Consider the following 16184-nt stretch of genomic DNA (forward strand, 5'->3'; position numbering starts at 1 on the left):
CCACTTAACACATATCTTGACTCATGGTTCAAATTAGCCTCGTCCAAAGAGACGGATATCTCGTAATTCATTTATTTTCAAAAGCAAATGTGGTATGGCGTGGTCAGTAAAGTAGCTGCATTACATGCTTGAAAAATAAATTGTGTATTATACAACATCAAATCGCGTAAATGCTTCCTCGGAGATCAGTACTGGTCATAACTGTATTATTCACCGGCTTATCACATGCAATCTTAGATTGGACATCATGCTACGCTTTTAATGTGAATATACTCCCTTGCGGGGGGGGTCACAATAACAGCAAATACTTTAGCTGGTTTATCAAAAAAATTCAGTTTCATTGCACTAAGACGCAGTTGATGGAAAATTGAAGACGTATTGTTTTACCTCTTCTCGAAATTCTTTTTTTATGAGAATATAAGCGAAGCTCTGGGTAATGTTCGAGCTTTTATATCCTTGTGAACAGAAACTTTAAAAAAAGTTGCTTTTGTTTCTTCGTTCTTTGTTTCCTGCATTGTGGCCATTCTCGTGATTTTTTTCTAATATGAAATTGCTATTCGAAAATGAAAACCGCTTTTGATACTGTTGCTGTTTACCACCCACCCGATTCAAGTAGTTTTTCCAACAAATTCCTGATATGCTTGCTCTTTATAAAGTATCTATGAAAGCTACACAGCAACGAATAGCATTCGTTGTGCGCACCGTCCAAACAAGGACGCCAAGAATTTCTGGGCTCTGTTTGACGTGTTAAAAACTACATGGAAACGTTGTTTTGGTTATGTTTTGATGTGTGGTGCGAAAATAGCCTGTTGAAATTGCTACGTGGTTGCTACTTTGATGCATATTACACAAAGACTACGTCATCCATGACCAACTAAACTCTGAAGCGTCGTTGCTCAGCGAAAATACAACTCATTGTGAAGAGGCGCACGCGCCCAAGTTGAATTTTTGATTTCGGAATGTAGCAAAAGCAAGCACGAAGATAATGAACGTCTTTCAACTTGTGAGCTGGAATTCCTACGTGGTAGACTGAAAAATTCTTCGTGACATCAACTCATGCTAAAAGGAGGGCCTCTAATGGTCTAACATTAACAATGTTGACCGGAAAGCGATCACTGATGCGCCTATAAAATGAACGCTATGCTTTGTTTTAAATTCAAACACATAACGACTTGTGGCTCAAACTGTGTTCAATTGTCAAAGAAGGAGCGCAGCAACATCGAGTAGCATTCAAAATCCACTATCAGCAATATAATCATGCCTAAAACTAAAGGTAAGGAAAGTTTTACAATTGTCCGCCATATACTGTTTGTTGTCCATGCTGTACTTGAATCGTGCTGGCATGAGTCGATAGGTTTATGCGTTAGCAAGAGATTGTTCAACATCGTTTGTAGTATTTTTGTAACAACAACTAAACAATTATTCTAAGCACGAAGCAGTATTTCTTGTTCGGAGGTTGTTAGTCCATTTGAAACTTATTAGAAAAAATAAGATGTGTTGTTTGCGAACTGCACTTATCCGTAAATACAGCCCAGTTCTCAAATAATCGTCGAAGTCGTATCAGTCTTCTTTAGAGCGCTAGCCAATTGCGAAACTGTATCTGCGACTCTTGGTTAAGAGTTAAGACCCCTCAAGGTAGTATAACCTTTTGAGATCCAGCCCTTGTATGAGACAAAATTGTCAATTGAACTAAATATTTATAATTGTTATTAGAAGTTCTGGAGTGACAATGAGATCAGTCAGTGGGAATGCTTGCAGATAATTTATGTTTAATAATTCCGACAGCATGATGAGTCAATAAAAAGTTTAAATGACGAAGGAAATTATGCAACATTTCCTAGCTCTTTGTTTATCGTCATTACAATGAAGTAGATGTCAATTGAAAGGATAGCTAGCCTGTACTATTTGAAATCTTTATGATTTTGCCAATCCTGGCGACTTACATCATAAAGATATTTTAATTCTTTGTCACAGTACTCCGAGGAATTTGCATATTGGCTGTTCGATTAAGTATAATAGAAGTGCTGACTGCTGAGTTTGAAAAAAATATATTTAAACACGAGTTTATCTGTGAACTATTTCCGCATTCTGATCATTTATCGTTTGGTGAAGAATGAAAAAGCGTAATGAAAAATTTCATGGTCATTTTTTGGCCTAAAACAGCTTCCTTGAAGCTTTTATGAAGGTTTTTTCCATTTATAGTAATTTTAACATGTTTATGTGCACACAAATCGTAAATTGAGCTGATATTTATGCTTTCTCTACCTTCCCTTATGCATAGTTATGTTCGATAAACAATACATAGTTATAAAGAAAATGGTTTGAGCCCGGGAGTATCTTTAGCTACACAATGAAAAAATATACCTACAATCTTGACTTAAAAAGACATCGTAATCGCGACTACTGATTTTTTACAAAACATCGTACTCAGATTGATGACGGCTACGTGTTGTTGTTGTCGCAACAATGTTTTCGCGCCAAAATGACGTAATTTCTACTCGTAGTCGTACTCGTAGTCTTTGCTAAAGCTCGCTATTGTCCATGGAATTCAACTGATTACCTGCACAAGCAAAGATATTCGTCAAAATTAATTGATGAAGAGCAGGTTGTACCACTCACTTTTATTTTATATTCATGATACGATCTATAATTTCCAGGTTTTCACAACGTTGTCATCGTGGGTGACAGCAAGGTTGGTAAAACATGTTTACTATACGCGTACAAAGACGGTAAAATGCCTCAAGAAGAGAAAATTCACGATTTCCTTCCAACCTTTTCTCGAAAAGTCAAAGTTGACGGTCGCAAGATGGAGTTAGGGATTTGGGACACCTCCGGAGATTCGCAATACGATGGTTTACGAAGACTCGCATACCCGAGTGGTGATGTCTTTGTCCTATGCTATTCGGTGGATAATCGCCAGAGCTACGAGAATATCCCGAAAAAGTGGCTTCCGGAATTGAGAAAATTGGGGCGACCAAACGCACCTGTAGTTGTGGTAGGGTTGAAACAGGATTTAAGACCACGTACCAGTCTGATGCCGAGTTCGAATGGTGGCACAGATGGAACGAGCACACGTGACCATTTTGTAGCGTACGACGAAGGTCTTCAACTAGCCAATGAGGTTCGAGCGTGGGGTTTTCTTGAATGCACGGCACGCAGAGAGGATAGCGCTTGCAATGTTTTCGGAGAGGTGGCCGGGGCCATTCTAAAACAGGAGAAAGAAAGAAAGGGATCCAAGTAACATTTGCTAAAAAATGATGGCATGCTTGCTGCTTATTCATGTATATATAACTTTCTATTATAATACTAGCATTTTTTACTATGAAGGAATTACGATGTATGTTTTCAAGTTTCCGTTGCCTTTTGCAACGGCCATCGACAGAGACGTAACTAGAGCTCCTCAACATTAGAAAGGCGGCGAGGAATAAAGTCACCCGGCTAAAGGGCGGCATTTTGTATATTATTGCAAATTAAATCGCCTTGAATTTCAATTATCTTCAAAAGACTTTCTTGTCCCAGCGAGTTCTAAAGTTGAATCCGACCTGGAAGTTTAGAAGTTTTTATGGTTTATTGAATTTAATTTATTTCTGTTAATTGCAACAGTTGTAATAGATTTTAATTTATTTTATTTACATTTAATATATATTTCATTCAATATTCCATATTTAATTATCCAAACTTGAGTAAATATGCATATATTACATTCAACACATTGTAAATTAAGAAACTACATACTTCAATGCAACTACATTATCCGTTAGTCCATGGAGGAAGGAATTGCAATGCAATGGAGGAAAGTATTCCCACGTTCTCATGCACGAGTTCTGCATTTCTTTTTAAAATTTGATCGACTAATGTGTTAATGAATATGTTCGAAGTAGATGGATGTTAATGCTTAATTTGTCCAATAATGCTCACGTCGCTCTTTACATTTGTGATTGCGTAATCGGTCACCCATAAGAATACGTTATACTAGATATACTGTTGCAAGTGTCATTGCATGGACATTTAGCGAAGTATGTTATGGCTCAGTTGCTCGATAAAAGATCAGCAATAAGCAGTGATAAGTTTTGCGCACGTTTTTTCTACCTGTTTTTTAAAAGCTGTAGCTATGTTAAAACTACAAAACACTCCAAGGTATCAATGTATATCTTAAATTGCTTCACTCGTCCACAGGTTTCGATTATAAATTCTACCAATTTACATGAGGTATGCTTACTCAGAAAAAGTTAAATGTATTAGACTAAAGTCTCCGAGACAAAAATTCGTCATTGCGTCACCGAAAGCGATTATATAAGTAGGTACCAGGGCCCTTGCTAAATGCACGTAATACGGTACTTGCTCGGCGATCTTATTTGAATAGTACTCACATTAAATGTTCGAATATACTGCATAGATTATACTGTGAATGGACTCCAGTAGGCGATCACATTAGCAGCAAATACTTTTCGCTTGTTCGTGCGCAACAGACATGTCATGCTAATTTTAGGATGTTCAAACTAGTTAATAAATATCACCAGGTCATATTTTCAAAGACTGAACCTGCGTAAGACGCTTTTAAAGAATAGGGGGAGAGGCACTGAGTTTTTAGCAGCAATTACAATATGTGCCGAAATAGTGCATTCACCCAACATAGAATGCATGTTCTGTATTTTCAAAGATTAATTATGACTCTCTCAAACCAATATTCATGCACAAACGCACTAAAAATGAATGTCTTCCATTCTTTTCAAAAAAAGCTAATGCTGAACCTGTCTTGGCATAGATTGAACTAGTCGTTAAAGTCTGATGTCCACGATTCAATGTCGTTTTAACATGTACAAAGTACATCCCATATATTATCCTTCCTTGTTTTTCCTTTTCTTTTTGAAGTCATTCATTTGTGTTCAATTGGATGAACAACATGGGATTGTGGTGGATATTCCATACGCGTCGGTTCTTATTCGCTCTTTAAATAGCTTTGGCTTATAAGTTTGGATTGTGTTTAGGAATCAATCTTTTAATGAGATAAATTCTTTCTCACACGACGCCCTACCACATGGTGTTGCATACCTTTAGAGAATAGAATGGTATTGTATTTTTCAATATTAACTTTTATCCTGTTAAATGCTGAGACACACTGTCGCTGTCGCTATGTCCTTCCGTGCAGCGACGGGATTGCGCGGTTACAAAGCCGTGTCGCTTTGTCGTTTCATGAGTTCAATATTAACTTTTATCTTTCGTGTCGCTTCGTCGCTCTGTCGTTTCACCGTAACGACCAAGCGACAGCGACAGTGTGTCTCGGGCTTAAGCTCCCACGACCCTATAATTACTCAGACTTTTATTCCTCCACGATGCCGACTGCATTGTAAACTTGAAAGACTGATTTGTCAATTTTGTTACTGCGCATACTTGTGTAAAAATTGTTACTACGTGTTTTAGAAGACACAATTTCCTCTCATGAATTTTCTTAAAAAGTGGATTGGACTCTTTTAACACGTAGTCAGCAGACAATGAAAAATAGAAATTTTGAACAGGCAAATGTTTCAACACCCTAAATTTTTCCAATTATATTCAGTCATCTTCCACACCACTAACATGCAGCTCATTCGCTGTCTTTCTTTCTAATATTTCTGCTTTCGGGCATTCCTTGTGAATGATGAGATAAAGATGATTTTTAATATTTTTATCCTACAGAAGTTGCCCATTTGCAGTGCGTATAGGAGGAATTTTCACCAAAATCAAATGACAAAAGCAATTACTGTCATTGCGATAAGAATAGAATGTATTTCAATTCTTCTTACTACGACACAGTTGTTTTCATGTACAATAAACACAAGGACCAACAGTGTGTAAGAAAACACACTTATTTTAATGCTTGATCTAGTATAATCACGCAGAGACCCTTTATTGGATATGGTGGAAAATGCGAAGTCTCTCCTCTTCTAAAGATAAACAGTTGTAGTACGAACTCTTCATTTTCAACTGTATGGGGAGTGGAAAATGCGGGTCTTTACTAAAAATGTTTCTCATTTCGAGTCACGCTTACAACACGGACACCACATTTTTCACTTTATGCCTTCATACAGTGGAAAATGTGGAGTCCAACTAAAAATTTTTAACTTTTCGTTCATCGGAATGATTCAAAGAGAAAAATTACGCGTTTCGAATGTTTTCTTGTTTCTTGTGCGCTCGCAGCATTAAATATTCCCCGTTTGAAACGCAATTAATCGTTTCCTTTTAAAATTCCCCCGAAAAAGGGAAGCCACCTGAAAAAATTCTATTTTTATTAACCTTGCATACCGTTGTGCCTAAAGCATTTTTTCCCAAGCATTGACGGTAGTTTCCTGGGCTATGATCGCGGAGCCAATAAAGGCCTCTGAGAATATTGTGCTCAAGTGATAAATACATTGCATGGTAGAAATTTTTCTTGATTTTTTCATTTAATTGCGGCACGACAATGCGGCACGACAATCATGCATTTGCGGCTGTTTACCACCCACTTAAGGTCACGTCTTTAACTAGTTTCAATTGTATTTTTCATCAAATTATCGATTTGAACAGCAAAGCAAAAAAAATTGCGTTGGGTTTGCATCGTCCAATGAATCGTAGTAAGAATTTCATGATTTTGGTGCAGTGTTGGAAAACTACTTAAAATTGTTGTCTGTGTATATTCTGAACTGAAGTGACACAAAGACCGCTCCATACTGAACACAATAGAAACCTTAGCAAAATACATGTCTTGAAGAGGCACGCCCACCGAAGTTGAATTTTTCATCGCAGGAAATGGCAAAACTTTACTCGTCGACATGGAATCGTGAAGAGAATCATTGTCTATCAACTGTTTAGTTAGAATGTTTTCATGTTCACATAAAATATTGTTCATGACATAATTACATATGTCATTATTATATCATGAGATCATCTCGTGAAATCATCTCAGCTGGTGTCTGACTAATAGCAATCAACGAAGTCCTTATGAAAGGAATGCTAGCTTTGTTTCAAATTCAAACGCACACCGGCTTTGGCTGTCAAAGAGTTAAGGAGCACATAAAAGCAGTATTGAGTCAAAGAATTAAGAAGCATATAACAGCATCGAGTAGCTACAATTCAAAATCCACTATCAAACTGTTACATCATGCCGAAAAGTAAAGGTAAGAAAAGATTTTACAATTGTAACGCATGTTGTTTGCTGTCTATGATGTATTTCAACGTTTTAATCGTGCTTGCATGAGTTGATAAGTATACATGCATTAGCAAAAGCAATCTTTTCCCAACGTCGTTTGTAGAATTCTTTTACCAAAAACAAAGCCATCATTCTATATAAGCCAATGATTCTTGTTCCCGAGTTTGTAAATGCTTATCAAGGTGTTCAACAATAATAAGATTTGCTTTCGCTGAAGTACAACTTATCCATAACTTACGCACGGAGTTGTCAATTAAGTTGAACAAGTTTATTGTAGTTCTAAAAACATCCTGGAGTGACAGGGGGGGTTAGTATGTGAAAATTTCGCTGAAGTACAACTTATCCATAACTTACGCACGGAGTTGTCAATTAAGTTGAACAAGTTTATTGTAGTTCTAAAAACATCCTGGAGTGACAGGGGGGGTTAGTATGTGAAAATGCCTGCGGATAACTGTTTACAGATTAATCACTGCTGACCGGATGAGTACAGAAAATATTTGAACGATTTCATTAAGGTCATAAAATTTTTGTAACTTCACGAAGGAATGGAGTTTTGCAATCTTCTCAGAAAACCTCGAATTTTCCTGTTATAATCATCACAATCAATTTTTCTTCAATTGAAAAGATGGCATGTCCGCAACATCTGAACTCTTATTCATTTTCAACATCCATGAACTACCGGAAACTTGATGTCATTGTGTGTATGAAATAGTTAAACGATTTCAACACGAAGCTATAAAATATCAGCAAAATATCCTTCGCTACATATACCTACATTGAATGAACATTGAGATCGAAAGACTTAAGGAATGTTAATTGTTCAACGAGGCTAAAGTAACGAAAGAAGAGAAAGTTTGAAAGCTTATATCAAAAAAGAACATATTATCCTGTTTTATCATCTTCAATGGCATGTCTGTAACACTTGAAGTCTTTCAATTTTTGAAATCTTTGTCCATTTTCTATGGGGGAAGAAAAAACTCGTTTAAAGAAATCGCCAAGCGAAGTTGCTACACAAGTTGTTTTGGCTATTCAATCACGTACAAAGAAATTGCTGAGTTTGAATGAATATATTTAAAAGCAAGTTAATTTGTAAAATGTTTCGCGTGCTAGACATTCCTCGTTTTGTTAAAAAGTTAAAGTGTTTATTAAAGTTTTTGTGCTATAGTTCCTTGGTGATTGTTATGGAACTGCGTGGATTCCTTTACATTTATCCATTTATAGTTGTCACTAAGTTTTTTTAGCAAAATATTTATTGAGACTGGCTAATTGTTGCTATGATTATATTTTCTAGTGCTTTCAATAATTTTCGAATAATTTTACCCCTCTTCAATCGACTTGATCTTCTGCTTGTATTCAATTATGATCTTCGCTCTAGTCAGAGTCAAGGGTCCATTACATCTCATCGCAAAAAGATGCCTAAATTTCTTGAAACGTTAAGATGTTTGTTCAAATATTGAAGAAATTTTTCAAATAAACAAAAAAATAGCTTGTCTAAAATGTCAAAAAAATAGCGTGAAATTGATGTGGAGACATGTCCATACACGGGAAAATTTTCAATAATTATGAGACGATTAGAGCCCAGATGTCTGAATTCTAAACTTGTCTGATTTTTCCTGAAACATCTTGAAACATCTTAGACTGAGGCATTTCAACTCGAAGATTATTTGGCATCGTCTGTATTATGACGCAAAATTGTCTTCGTCTATTGTCTTTGTCGTCTTTGTTTCAATAGATCTCTTACAAATAGGTAAAAAAAAAGAAGCAAATTCCGTCTACTAGAATACGCAAAATTGATCAATGATCCTAATCTAAACCCCTGATCTTATTGTACAAGGTTATAAACGATATATTGTTAAAAGATTGGATTAGAGATAAGTTTGGCGTGCTGTAAAACAGGGAATTATTACAAAAAACTTAAAGATTTAGCACACTTTCTTCGTAAATTGATGATACGATCTTAAATTTCCAGGTTTTTTCAACGTTATCATCGTGGGTGACAGTAAAGTTGGCAAAACATGTTTGCTATACTCGTACAAAGGCGGGAAAAGGCCAGAAGAAAAAATTCCCGGTTTTCTTCAAACGTTTACGTGCAAAGTTAAAGTTAACTGTAAAAAAGTGGAGTTAGGGATTTGGGACACCTCTGGTGATTCGCAATACGACGGTCTACGAAGACTGGTATACGTGAGTGGGGATATCTTTGTCGTTTGTTACTCGGTGGATAGTCGCCAGAGCTTCGAGAACGTCACGAAAAAATGGCTGCCTGAATTGAGGAAATGTGGACAGCCGAACGCTGCAGTCGTTGTTGTGGCAACGAAAAAGGATTTGCGACCACGTACCAGTGTTATGCCAAGATCAGTCGATGGCATAGATGGAAGAAGTACGCGTGACAGTTTCGTGACGTATGACGAAGGTCTTCAACTAGCTCACGAGATTCGAGCCAAGGCATTTGTTGAATGCTCGGTGCAAAACGAGTCTAGCACTTGCAATGTTTTAGGAGAAGTGGCCAACATCCTTTTAAAACAATTAGCAAAGGAAAAGGAGAAGAAAAGAGACTCTTAGTAACATCTGCAAACGGTGATGTTAAATTTGCTGAACATCACTTTATAGCTACATACATAATGTTTCGTCTTTTTTTGGAGTGGTCGTCGATTGCGACCTCGCGCTGAAAATAGCTGAAATTGGATTCAAATTCATCTTGAAAAAGGCAGATAGCTTAATTGTTGATTTCATTTTGCCGATCAATTATAGAACTTTCTACGGTTTCTTGAATTCATTTTATTCCTGTTCTTGCAACAGTTAATTTATCTTATTTACATTTATTTAGTATAAATATACATGTATATATAGGTACAGATATGTCACACTCAATACTTTATAATAAATACCGTTCGTGGTAATAAATAACTATTCATTAAACTAGGCCTTCCCATCATGCATTGCGACAAATATTTACCGTTCACGTTTCAAAATCACACAGTGGACAGGCAACTTTTACTTCAATTTTCATTTCTTCTCATTTACAGAGAGAACATGTGAATTGCTTACATGACAAAACGTCCTTTAATCCTTTTGAGTCCCTTCTCCTTCTTTCTTTTTTTTGCTTCCAACGCCACTCTCGACGTTTCTTCAAAAGCTTCCCTGACGCCATCATTTAACAAAGCAGATGTCTCTATAAATCTCGTCGCTCCAATACTCGCCGCCATACACAAACCTTCTTCATAGCTCACAATCTTATGCGCTTTATTACCGTTCAAAAAATCCATGATTGCCAAGGTCCTTCGACGAATGTCCTTTTTTGTTGCGACCAATATCCGTGGTACGTGTGGGCTGTAACGCTCCAGTTCAGGTAACCACTTTTCACGAACATTTGACAGGGAGTCTGGATTGTCGATAGCGTAGCATATCACAAAACAGTCACACTTTGGATAGGCAAGAGGACGTAAGCGATCATACCCCTCTTGACCCGCCGTATCCCACAGACCAACTTCTATGTCCACCCCCTCGATATGCAAATCGTGTGTGTACGTTTCAAAGACCGTCGGGATATACTTAGTTGGAAATCTTTCTCCTTTGAACGACATCAACAGACACGTTTTGCCGGTGTCTCCGTCGCCTACCGTCACGATATTGAGGGTCTTCTTTGTATCTGATTTCACTACAAAAGATTTCAGAGAATGAGATTGAAATTCGTTTGCTGCCTAGAGAAATATATGTATATACTTGGGAACTGTTTTCGTCAGTCTAGCAAAATTTGATGACCTTTACCAACAGGGTGTCATTGGATGGTTTTCTAAAGCGTAATCGAGTTTATTTCAAAGCCTCGCGTTTCTGAAGGAGGCTTTGAAATATAGTCGAAAATTTACCAAAGTCTCTCGTTTGAATTCAATTGGTTTTTCGTATGAATATAGGAAATACTCAGAGTTTAATTTTTTCTCTTGATAAATATGAATAAATGAATGAAATGTTAGCGAAATTTCTACTTCGCGATTTAAGATCAAATCATTCATTTGGCGTCATGAAGACTAAACCTTCAACCAGAGAACTTTTTGGAGCATGCGCCCTTTCTGATTAACGAATAAGCTGAACATTGCATCATCTGTTTGTGGTTTTACAAACTTGACGATTTGGCGTCATGTCACTGTCACAATATCCCCTAACATATTTTAAAGAAATTTGAATGTTTCTACTGCCACAAGAAAAAGCAAATCGCGCAAGCACTCCTGAACATACTGTGCATGAAAATCCGCTGTCCTGCTTTTACACCTTAAAATTCTAACGAACCAACTGATGGTTTTCGCAATTCAGCCTTTCAACAGTCATTTTTGACTTCTATTTAATAAAGGGCTGGCATTGTTCTACCTCAGCAAAATGCTTCCTAGCTACTTGGTTGAAAGAAACAAGTTATCTGTTAGCGATGCTCATGTATCTTATTAAACTTTGCCATCAGTTTCAATAGCTGAGATTTCAACTTACTTGTCATGCCTTTGTTTCTTTTAAAGCTTAGTGCTTTTGCCAACTTCTTTATGGACATTTTTTCACAACTTCAAACACACAAATGAAGATTTATTTTTTGTTTCTATGCTGTCTCTTCTGGTTAGAGCGTTGATTTTAACTTGCTGTATGAAGATATATTTCTTGTCTCTGCAGTCTCTTCTGGTTGGAGCGTTCGTAAATTTGCTGTGTGAAGATGTATTTGTCGTCTCTTCGCTATCACTTCTGGTTAGAGCGTTGATTTAAACTTGCTGTATATGAAGATGTTTTCTCGTCACTTTGCTATCTCTTCTGGTCGGAGCGTTGATACAAACTTTCTTTTGTGTTTTGATCGAATGAAACGCTACTTGACTTTCTCTCTTATTTAACATACGGCAGCGGCAATAAAGATGACGCTCGCACGTCCGTTTCCTTGATGACGACAGTCAATGACATAAATCTACTGAATTGAAGGCATAGTCATTACATAGACTAATAAAAACTTATATAGTAATTTTTAATTTTGAAATTATGTGGTATTTTTGTGAAGTGAAACTGAACGAACCCACATACATAAACTATGATCGCGGACACTTTACATAGCAAACGCGACTTTGCACGAGTGTACATCGCCCTAATATTGGCTAAAAATTAGGCTGTGTGTTTGGTGCAATTTCACGTTTTCAATTCATCATATCATAAATCAACAATAGAATCGCAATATCACGTTGAGGCGATTTTCCAACCCACTTATTTTGTGAAACCGGAATTTAACCTCCGGTCGCCGCCTTCTTTTGTAAATTTTATAGACTATGCGGCTATCTTCAGGAAAGGACGTTTTCATTAACTATTAAGTCAAAAGTTTGCCTTTTTCTAAAAAGCAACATGATTAACGTATGTGTATAGATTTCATTTGTGAGGCATACTAAAATCAACCAAAGAAGGGTGAGACGTGATGTCTTATGAGGATACGATAATTGTACTGTATAATTATTTAATGCCGGAAAAGTATTTTTGACTCACCGGATGCGAACTTGACTTCTCTTTTGTAGAAAAAACTCTGTATATATAAATAGCTGTAGAATCATAACTATGGAGTCGGCTATAGCTTTCTATCAATACGCAAAGCTTAGGGATGCCGCATTCAGCATCCTGAAGGGAAAAACGTGCTTCTCATCCAAAAGCTAAAAGCCTTGAAAACGCTGGAAACAACTAGAATCACAGAAACGATGTTTCACCTGGATAAATTGCGTGTTGGTGAAACTCGTTTCGATTGTTTTATTCGTCAGCCGATTGAAAGTACGTCACGTCCGCCAATTCTTTAAATTCGACCCCATCACCTTAAAGTCAAGTTCACATGCCAATTTATTCGGACGTTAGTGACTTAAGCAAAAATTCATTGTTTGACGTGATTTTTTCATAAACTTCATCTAGTAGTCATTGAAACAATTTGGATTCCAATCAACTTGTACAAATGCAGCTACGTCGGAACCATGCATGTCAATGATGTCATAGCTGAAATGCAAATTCAGAGTTATATTAATCATTATGGAGACTTAGGTGCGGCTTCCACTTGACAAATTTCAAGCTGAGTTTTCAGGTTTCAACTTTCATCGCCTTATAACATCGTGTTCTTATTTTGAAGAAAATTGCTCATTGATTTGCCTTTAAGTATTTAAATACTAAAAACTTGACATGACCACTAAAGTATTTTTGGCATCGAGCGTATCCTCGCTGCATTGAGAATGTAGAAGCCAATATGTCAACTGGATATTGATGTTTTCAACAAAATTTCTATCTATAAGAACAGCTAATGCATTTTGTATAAATCATTGTTTATGTTTTGCGTTAGCGAGAATTTGCAGTCTTAAAAACTAAAGTCTTGCGTCAAGTTCGTCATTTTTATTTTATATCTTTTACTATGTCTTCGATATCTTTCTTTTCGAACATCTTGAACTTGTTTTCAGGCGTAATGCTGCATAACTGCAACGAATAAAAATAATGAATGAACAACACGTAAATGACGTAATTACGAGGAACACTATCGGGAGTCTGGGGATTACTTTCGAGTTACATAGGCAAGAACACTTCTGCGATTTTTTCTAGAAAAAGGAGGAATAATTGGGGAGTTTTTGCTTTAGTTCAGCGAAAAACTTTGTGGTCGTTTACCTCAACATTAGTAGCATTTAATTTTTCCTCCATAACTTGTTTAAGAATCGTCAATGCTTGCTTAGTAGCTTCTTGTAAAGTCATTGACTGAAAAAAGTTATTAAACGTTGGATTATTTTGTACCTAATACTCACAAAACCAACTTAAACTCATCTTCAACAGTAAAAAGTTCGTTTGTAGGCAATGTTTCTACCTTATGATAGACTTCTTGTAACGACTGTTGAGCCCCTTCAGATGCCGAACCAATTGCTTTTGCTTCATATTGAATAAATGTACCTGATGGATCTAAATGATATCTGGATGGATAAAAAGACAGATTTAGAAAGCTACTTTCAAAAAATCATGTAATATCATAAAACTGAAGTGAGAATTATGATTTCATCAAGGTGACATCAGCAACTGATGAACTTTTAACAGATTATGGTTGTCAAGGCTTTCTTGTTAGTCCCAATGTTGTTTATGAGAAGACAAATGTATACCATAGTCAAATGTTGTTTATGAAGAGAGATATGTATACCATAGTCAAATGTTGTTTATGAAGAGAGAGATGTATACCATAGTCAAATGTTGTTTATGAAGAGAGATGTATACCATAGTCAAATGTTGTTTATGAAGAGAGAGATGTATACCATAGTTAAATGGTGTTTATGAAGTGGGAGACGTATACCTTATTTAAATGTTGTTGATGAAGAGAGATATATATACCATAGTTAAATTTTGTTTATGAAGAAAGAGATGTATACCTTATTTAAATGTTGTTGATGAAGAGAGAGGTGTACACCATAGTTAAATGTTGTTTATGAAGTGGGAGATGTATACTTATTTAAATGTTGTTGATGAAGAGAGAGATGTATACCATAGTAAATGTTGTTTATGAAGAGGGAGATGTATACCATAGTTAAATGTTGTTTATGAAGAGAGATGTATAGCATAGTTAAATGTTGTTTATGAAGAGAGATGTATACCATAGTTAAATGTTGTTTATGAAGGAAGAGATGTATACCATAGCCAAATGTTGTTTATGAAAAGGAGATGTACACCAAACACAAAGAAAATTTGAACAGTATTCAAATTTAAATAAAAAAACAACTTACAATTGAGGTCCATTTTCATCAAAGCCACCAAACAGAAGAGCAACTCCAAATGGTCTACTCTATGGGCAGTTTGAACAAGAATGATTTTTTCAAATTAGCAACAAATTGTCTAAAATATTCACTGTAATAAATTACTAATATATACATACCATTGCACCAGATCTTGCATTGTCATCACCAAACTCTAAAGCAAGGTTTGAAACAGCTTGTGTAACACTCTCTACGGACATTGGCTCATTGTATGTGAACCAGTGGTTCTGAAAATATGCATTTCATTAAATGTGGTGCCTCAAAGAAACTCAAAATCAATTTTTGTCATTAATTACATCACAAACCTGTGCTTCTACTCTAGCCTTATCAACCATAGTTCTTGAGTCTGCTATTAAACCACTGACGGCACATCCTTTTAAGAAAAGATTGTACCTAACACTCAATTGTTGAATTTACATATGAAACATTTGCTTAGGTCCAGCTCCAGTGAAGGCACATCTTGGTGAGTATAAAACCTAACACTTAGGTATATAATTTATATATTGAGTATTCAGTAAAGTGTTTTCTAAACCTTGGAAAATGCATATGGAAAAGCTTTCATGTAGACTATGTGCCTAGCCTAGGTATAATTGCTCAGGAATGCTTTTATAGTTTTTTCAAACTGTAATTCGGTTATATGACAGTAAATATAACAAAGCCAACCTATATGACTATCTATTTCGATAATTTTCTCTATGCTTGATGGTTCCATTAGAGGTGACGTAATTCTTTTCTCTACAGCCAAAACAACCCCCTCCGATGTTTGAATACCAATTGCAGTTGATCCAAGCTGAAAGACAAGTTAATTTGACCATGATTCTTCATATGGAGAATAAAATTATCAATGGTTGTTTCCAACCATATGTTGTCAGTCAGTTGTCTCTTGGCAACAAGTATGCAAAATGTTGCCTTCATCATGCAAATGCATGCTGAAGAAAATATCCTAATTATATGTTATTCGTTAGTTTTACTTTTATGGCCTCAATTGCATATTCCACTTGGAACAATCTTCCCTCAGGTGAGAAAGTATTGACACCTCTACAAAGTAAAATGTCAAAAACATCATTTTAAAACGATCGAAGCTTTTATGGCCAAAAATAACGATAAAAATCATACCTGTCGTACTCTGAACGGGTTAAAAACATTTTCGGTTTAGAATATTAGCTGTAATTTCAGAAATATAGATAATTTTAACGATTACACAAGAAAAATGTGATAAATATCTCTAACGAGTCTGCTGTATGAGCTACCAAGTA

The 16184-nt window shown here is 36.1% G+C and overlaps 4 protein-coding genes across 4 annotated transcripts; 2 read left to right on the forward strand and 2 right to left on the reverse strand.

Annotated features, from left to right (window-relative positions):
- Nucleotides 1-840: 840 nt before the first annotated feature.
- On the forward strand, nucleotides 841-3708 carry LOC124434569 (ras-like GTP-binding protein rhoA). The gene is made up of 2 exons (XM_046984450.1): nucleotides 841-1273; nucleotides 2658-3708. The coding sequence occupies exons 1-2, from the start codon at nucleotides 1258-1260 to the stop codon at nucleotides 3239-3241; spliced, it is 600 nt and encodes a 199-aa protein (XP_046840406.1). The 5' UTR covers nucleotides 841-1257; the 3' UTR covers nucleotides 3242-3708.
- A 3002-nt stretch (nucleotides 3709-6710) lies between these two features.
- LOC124435527 (ras-related protein Rac1-like) lies at nucleotides 6711-10081 on the forward strand. Its single transcript, XM_046985498.1, has 2 exons — nucleotides 6711-7133; nucleotides 9135-10081. The coding sequence occupies exons 1-2, from the start codon at nucleotides 7118-7120 to the stop codon at nucleotides 9722-9724; spliced, it is 606 nt and encodes a 201-aa protein (XP_046841454.1). The 5' UTR covers nucleotides 6711-7117; the 3' UTR covers nucleotides 9725-10081.
- Nucleotides 9921-12083, reverse strand: LOC124435526 (ras-like GTP-binding protein Rho1). The gene is made up of 2 exons (XM_046985497.1): nucleotides 11639-12083; nucleotides 9921-10820 (listed from the first exon to the last, which is right to left on the reverse strand). Exons 1-2 carry the CDS (start codon nucleotides 11694-11696, stop codon nucleotides 10207-10209), a joined length of 672 nt encoding a protein of 223 aa, XP_046841453.1. The 5' UTR covers nucleotides 11697-12083; the 3' UTR covers nucleotides 9921-10206.
- Nucleotides 12084-13397: 1314 nt separating this feature from the next.
- Nucleotides 13398-16172, reverse strand: LOC124435525 (proteasome subunit alpha type-5-like). The gene is made up of 9 exons (XM_046985496.1): nucleotides 16045-16172; nucleotides 15900-15966; nucleotides 15592-15718; nucleotides 15234-15301; nucleotides 15048-15155; nucleotides 14899-14957; nucleotides 13998-14100; nucleotides 13805-13891; nucleotides 13398-13618 (listed from the first exon to the last, which is right to left on the reverse strand). The coding sequence occupies exons 1-9, from the start codon at nucleotides 16071-16073 to the stop codon at nucleotides 13538-13540; spliced, it is 729 nt and encodes a 242-aa protein (XP_046841452.1). The 5' UTR covers nucleotides 16074-16172; the 3' UTR covers nucleotides 13398-13537.
- Between the last annotated feature and the right edge of the window lie 12 nt (nucleotides 16173-16184).

Source organism: Xenia sp. Carnegie-2017, unplaced genomic scaffold, assembly GCF_021976095.1.
Source record: "Xenia sp. Carnegie-2017 unplaced genomic scaffold, XeniaSp_v1 HiC_scaffold_14, whole genome shotgun sequence".
Classification (NCBI taxonomy): domain Eukaryota; kingdom Metazoa; phylum Cnidaria; class Anthozoa; order Malacalcyonacea; family Xeniidae; genus Xenia; species Xenia sp. Carnegie-2017.

Bases quoted from the DNA above. Each gene is read 5' to 3' on its own strand.
- LOC124435526 (XM_046985497.1), bottom strand. From the start codon at position 11,696: ATGTCCATAAAGAAGTTGGCAAAAGCACTAAGCTTTAAAAGAAACAAA. The intron at 10,821-11,638 runs GTAAGTTGAAAT...AATCTTTTGTAG, and splicing joins AAGAAACAAAGGCATGACAA to TGAAATCAGATACAAAGAAG.
- LOC124435525 (XM_046985496.1), bottom strand. From the start codon at position 16,073: ATGTTTTTAACCCGTTCAGAGTACGACAG. The intron at 15,967-16,044 runs GTATGATTTTTA...TTTACTTTGTAG, and splicing joins ACCCGTTCAGAGTACGACAG to AGGTGTCAATACTTTCTCAC. The intron at 13,892-13,997 runs GTAGAAACATTG...AACTTTTTTCAG, and splicing joins TACAAGAAGTCTATCATAAG to TCAATGACTTTACAAGAAGC.